This window comes from Rattus norvegicus, chromosome 1 (assembly GCF_021556685.1).
Source record: "Rattus norvegicus strain SHRSP/BbbUtx chromosome 1, alternate assembly SHRSP_T2T, whole genome shotgun sequence".
Lineage (NCBI taxonomy): Eukaryota > Metazoa > Chordata > Mammalia > Rodentia > Muridae > Rattus > Rattus norvegicus.
Window position 1 is genome coordinate 85,351,858 of NC_141534.1, and position 6,378 is coordinate 85,358,235.

The window sequence follows — 6,378 nt, forward strand, 5'->3', positions numbered from 1 at the left end:
CTATTTAATTTTATACCTTAAAAACTTTTGATTATTTGTTTTTCTGATGTTCAGGATTTTACTTCTGTTCAATAGAAATCCATTTTTCACATATTTTTCAAATATGTCCTGGTTCATATACTATCGTGATCGATGTTTCCATATGAGTTCTTTAACCCTGACTTTTCTACTCTCAGGTTCTCAGAAATAATGGAATCCGATTCCTGGAAGAGTCACCCCTAATCCATAGTACACATTTCACTACATTCTCCCCATGCTTATTCATCTATATTCACTATATTCATCTACCTACTCCATTGATTTTATTTTATGTTATTTTTTTTCATCTTTATTAACTTGGGTATTTCTTATTTACATTTCGATTGTTATTCCCTTTCCCGGTTTCCGGGCCAACATCCTCCTGACCCCTACCCCTCCCGTTCGCTATGGGTGTTCCCCTCCTCTCCCTGCCCCCATTACTGCCCTCCCCCCAACAATCACATTCACTGGGGGTTCAGTCTTGGCAGGACCAAGGGCTTCCCCTTCCACTGGTGCCCTTTCTAGGCTATTCATTGCTACCTATGAGGTTGGAGCCCAGGGTCAGTCCATGTATAGTCTTTGAGTAGTGGCTTATACCCTATAAGCTCTAGTTAGTTGGCATTATTGTTCATATGGGGTCTCAAGGCTCTTCAAGCTCTTTCAGTCCTTTCTCTGATTCCTTCAACGGGGGTCCCGTTCTCAGTTTAGTGGTTTAATGATGGCATTCGCCTATGTATTTACTGTATTCTGGCTGTGTCTCTCAGGAGAGATCTACATCCGGTTCCTGTCGGCCTGAGCTTCTTTGCTTCATCCATCTTATCTAGTGTGGTGCCTGTATATGTATGGACCACAAGTGGGCCTGAATGCTTGTTCCTTCTGCCTCTGTTCTAAACTTTGCCTCCCTATTCCCTCACAATGGTATTCTTGTTCTCCTTTTAAAGAAGGAGTGAAGAATTTGAATTTTGGTCATCCTTCTTGATTTTCATGTGTTCTGTGCATCTAGGGTAATTTGAGCATTTGGGCTAATATCCTCCTATCAATGAGTGCATACCATGTGTGTTTTTCTGTGATTGGGTTACCTCACTCAGGATGATATTTTCCAGATCCATCCATTTGCCTATGAATTTCATAAAGTCATTGTTTTTGATAGCGGAGTAGTATTCCATTTTGTAGATGTACCACATTTTCTGTATCCATTCCTCTGTTGAAGGGCATCTGGGTTCTTTCCAGCTTCTGGCTATTATAAATAAGGCTGCTATGAACATAGTGGAGCACGTGTCTTTGTTCTATGTTGGGGAATCTTTTGGGTATATGCCCAAGAGAGGTATAGCTGGGTCCTCAGGTAGTTCAATGTCCAATTTTCTTTTCTTTTCTTTTTTCATATTTTAAAATTTTATTCTTTAGCAAATTTTATTGCTTTTTTAATTGGATATTTCTGTATTTACATTTCTAATGTTATTTCCTTTCCCAATTTCCTGTCCATAAGTACCCTATCTGATCCCCCTCCCCTTCTTCTATAAACCCCCTTACTGCCCCCTGACATTCCCTTGCACTTGGATTCTAACCTAGGGAGGACCAAGGGCTTCTCGTTCCATTGGTGACCAGCAAGGCCATTCTTTGCTACATATGCAGTTGGAGCCATAGGTCTGTCCATGTCTTTGAGTATCGGTTTAGTACCAGAAAGCTCTGGTTCATTGGTATTGTTGTTCTTATGGGGTTGAAAGCCCCTTCAGCCCTTGTAATCCTTTCTTGAATTTCACCATCAAGAGTTCTGTTGTAAGTTCAGTGGTTTGCTGCTAGCATTCACCTCTGGATTTGACATGCTCTAGCTGTGTCTCTCAGGAAAGATCTATTTCCAGTTCCTGTCAGCATGCAATTCTTAGGTTCATCAATCTTATCTAGTTTTGGTGGCTGCTATATATACATGTATGCCACATGTACAGCATCCTCTGAATGAGATTCCTTCAGTCTCTGCTCTAAACTCATAGATATTGTTGTTCTGACTTTTCAAAAGGAGTGAAACATGCACATTTTGGGCGTCCTTCTTCTTGAGCTTCCAGTGGTCTGTGGACTGCATCTTGGGTAATTTGAGCTTTTGGGCCAATATCCACTTTCAGTGAGTGTATACCATGTGTTTTTCTGTGATTGGGTTACCTCACTCAGGATGATATTTTCTAGTTCAATACATTTGTCTATGAACTTCTTGAAATCATTTTTTTTATTGCCGAGTAGCACACCATTGTGTAGATGTACCACATTTTCTGTATCCATGCCTCTGTTGAAGGGCATCTGTGTTATTTCCAGCTTCTGGGTATTATAAATAAGGCTGATATGAACACAGTTGAGCATGTGTCTTTGTTGTATTTTGGAGCATCTTTTGGGTATATGCCCAGGAGAGGTATAGCTGGGTCCTCAGGTAGTTCAATGTCCAATTTTCTGAGGAACCTGAATGGCAGACTGATTTCCAGAATGGTTGTACCAGTCTGCAATTTCACCAACAATGGAGGAGTGTTCCTCTTTCTCCACATCCTCGCCAGCATCTGCTGTCACCTGAGTTTTTGATCTTAGCCATTCTGACTGTTGTGAGGTGAAATCTCAGGGTTGTTTTGATTTGCATTTCCCTTGTGACTAAAGATGTTGAACATTTCTTTAGGTGTTTCTCAGCCATTCAGCATTCCTCAGCTGTGAATTCTTTGTTTAGCTCTGAAACCCATTTTTAATAGGGTTATTTGTCTCCCTGCAGTTTAACTTCTTGAGTTCTTTGTATATTTTGGATATAAGCACTCTATCTGTGGTAGGATGGTAAAGATCTTTTCCCAATCTGTTGGTGGCCGTTTTGTCCTAACAACAGTGTCCTTTGCCTTATAGAAGCTTTGCAGTTTTATGAGATCCCATTTGTGGATTCTTGATCTTAGAGCATAAGCCATTGGTGTTTTGTTCAGGAAATTTTTTCCAGTGCCCATGTGTTCCAGATGCTTCCCTAGTTTTTCTTCTATTAGTTTGAGTGTATCTGGTTTGATGTGGAGGTCCTTGATCCACTTGGACTTAAGGTTTGTACAGGGTGATAAGCATGGATCGATCTGAATTCTACATGCTGACCTTCACCATTTGCTGAAAATGCTACCTTTTTTCCATTGGATGGTTTTGGCTCCTTTGTCAAAAATCAAGTGATCATAGGTGTGTAGGTTCATTTCATGCTCTTCAATTCTATTCCACTGGTCTATCTCTCTTTCTCTCTGTACCAATACCATGTAGTTTTTATCATTATTGCTCTGTACTACTGCTTCAGTTCAGTCCTTTTATTGTTGAGGATAGTTTTAGCTGTCCTGGGTTTTCTGTTATTCCAGATTAATTTGCAAATTGTTCTGTCTAACTCTTTGAAGAATTGGATTGGTATTTTGATGGGGATTGCATTGAATCTGTAGATCGCTTTTGGTAAAATGGCCAATTTTACTATATTAATCCTGCCAATCCATGAGCATGGGAGATCTTTCCATCTTCTGAGATTTTCTTCAATTTCTTTCTTCAGAGGCTTGAAGTTCTCATCATACAGATCTTTCACTTGCTTGGTTAAAGTCACACCGAGGTATTATATATTATTTGGGACTATTATGAAGGGTGTCTGGACCACAGGGGACCTGCTGCTTGAGTGCTTCCATTGATTTTAATATCACAACGCCATGAATTTATATTTTCTTGATTTGCCTTATCCTAGCAGAAGATTACTGAAGACTTCGTTAAGATGATTCCAAGTGATCTAATTACTGGATTCCTCCTCCTGTTAGAAACTTTCATTGGACTCATGGGAAACTTGCTGCTTTTAATATTATACATGTACATCTTCTTAATTCAGCCTCGTATGAAGAAGCCCGTAGATATGATCTTCACACATCTAATGCTTGTCAATGTTTTGAGCATTGTCTTTAGGCTGATACCAGATGTCATGGCCTCCTTTGCAGTCAGACTCCCTTTCCACGACGTTGCATGTAAGGCAGTTTTATATGCATACAGTGTTACTAGGGGCCTTTCCATTTGCACTACTTCTCTACTGAGTTTATTTCAAGCCATGACTATTCGTTCTAACCATTCCAAGTGGGCATGGCTTAAATCCAAGCTTGAGTCATACATTTTTCCATCACTCCTCTTCATCTGGATCATCAACACATTTATCTATTTTCCCATGCTTCAAAACATAAAGGGACGAATCAACTTCACTGTTGTGGCTTCTAGGTATTCCCAGATATACTGCCAAAGTAGCCAGGTTCGCTATCACTCCACCATGTCAATTGTCACTTCACTAATGATTAGAGACATCCTGTTTGTGCTTCTCATGATGTGGTCCAGCCTCTACCTGGTGAATGTCCTGTTCAGACACAACAGGAGAACACGGCATGTCCACAGTTTCAGTGTGTCTCTCCATGCATCTTCTGAAAAGAAAGCCACCCACAGCATCCTTCTGCTTGTGGGTTTCTTCATATTTTTCTATTGCTCAAATACTTTTGTCACCTTCTATTTGTTTTATAGACCTAAGAACAGCCCACTATTGGATATGATTACTAGAGTTTTATCTTTAGGCTACCCAATCATCTGCCCTTATGTTCTGATGAACAATAGGAAAATTATTTCCAAATTCATTTTCTCCCTATCAAACTCTGAATGTATCTTTTCTACAAGAGGATGCTATGGCTAATTTGACATCCTAAACTTACTTCTTCCTTAGCAGATTCTTTATCAATCTGACAAAAATAACCATGGTTAAGAATTGGCAGATACTGCTTTGTTTGTTTGTTTTTGGTTGCTCGAGACAAGATTTCTCTGTGTGGCTCTGGCTGTCCTTGAATTCTCTTCATAGACCAGGCTGGGTTCAAACTCAAAGATTTACTTGTCTTTGCCTTTGGAGTGCTGGGATTATCTTGGTTAACCACTTCATTTTTAAAGGACAGGGCTTCACATATGCTGTGCTGGCCTAAAAGTCATTTTGTACTGGAGATGACCTTAGACTCCTGTTCTTCTTGACCCATCTAATTTTTAAAGAGGTGGTATGTTTTTAATATGAGACTGGGAAGATTTCATAGGAACAAACATATATTAAGAAATTAACAGTTTTATATGACTTTGTGTTTAACTTTTACACTGAACAAATCCAATATGAAATAGTATTATAATTTACTTTATATGTACATGTGTACATGTGAACTCTTTTAATAACTACATAGAGTGTCCAATAGATAATGCTCCCAAATTTTAAGTGCAATGAAATCTAGTGTCATTTTATAGCACAAAATCACATTTTTCCCCAAGTGACCTACAACCTGCCTTGGTTTTCCCATTTGCTCAGTGCAAATGTCTTGAGTTTTTTCTCTTGAGGTCTGCCAAGGATTTTATGGGCTTTTACTTCCAAGCATTTTGAATTGCCATCAACAGCAACTTCAGGCAAGTTGGCATCTCAATCTTCATCATCTTAAGTTTGTTCTTCTCCATCCTAATCATTGATTATTGTGGTGTAAAAGAAAGGTGACTTTAATTCTAAGAAAAATACAGCAAGTAGAAAGTTTACTGTTGCATGTATGGTTGATCTTTTATGAAATTATTCTTCCCTGAGCTATTTTTATTTATACATTTGTTAATCATACCCGTAATGTTCTGGTACTTTATTAGTGACAGCAAATAAATAATTCAGAATAAGAAGCTGTGTACCATATTTAGCATGTAGAAAAAGTATATCTTTGCTGAGTAGATGGTTCTGTGGATAAAACACTTGCCATGCTAGTATGAGGACCAGAGCTCAGAACCCTGGAGCCTATTAAATGCCAAGTGTCTGTGGAGGCCTGCCTATTTCAGACTCAGAAGATGCTGACAGGGATCCCCAGAGCAATCTAGCTGGGAAGACTAGATATGTCAGTGAGTTCTGGGCCTGATTGGAATGGATAGTTCCCCTCAATGGATAAAGGTGGAAGAATGATGGAAGATGATTCCTGATGTCAACCATGGACTTCTACATGCATGTACTTGGAAGTTGCAAGAGACCATACCATTCCCAGTTAGATGTCTTTTTCTGTGTCATGTCTGTGAATTGAGAAGTAAGTTCTCAGCTACTGCTCCAATGCCATATCTGCCTATCTGCTGCCATGCTCCCTTCTATGCTGGTCATGGACTCTAACCTTTTGAAGCAATGAGCCCCAAATAAACATTTTCTTTTATAAGTTGGTCATGGTATCTTATCAGAGCAATAGAACTGTAACTAAAACATTATTCCTATTTTACAGATTAGACAGAAGTATAGTGTCGTAGGTTCATTTCTGTTACTGTGATAAAATATCTGAAGAGAAGCAACTCAAGGGAGATAGGTTTTATCTTAGC

At 39.2% G+C, this 6,378-nt stretch overlaps 1 protein-coding gene across 1 annotated transcript; it reads left to right on the plus strand.

Moving 5' to 3' along the window:
• Positions 1-3,579: 3,579 nt before the first annotated feature.
• On the plus strand, positions 3,580-5,122 carry Vom1r62 (vomeronasal 1 receptor 62). The gene has a single exon (NM_001008943.2). The coding sequence runs from the start codon at positions 3,761-3,763 to the stop codon at positions 4,706-4,708; it is 948 nt and encodes a 315-aa protein (NP_001008943.1). The 5' UTR covers positions 3,580-3,760; the 3' UTR covers positions 4,709-5,122.
• Positions 5,123-6,378: the final 1,256 nt, after the last annotated feature.

Coding starts and splice junctions, on each gene's coding strand:
- Vom1r62 (NM_001008943.2), top strand. CDS start 3,761: ATGATTCCAAGTGATCTAATTACTGGATTCCTCCTCCTGTTAGAAACT.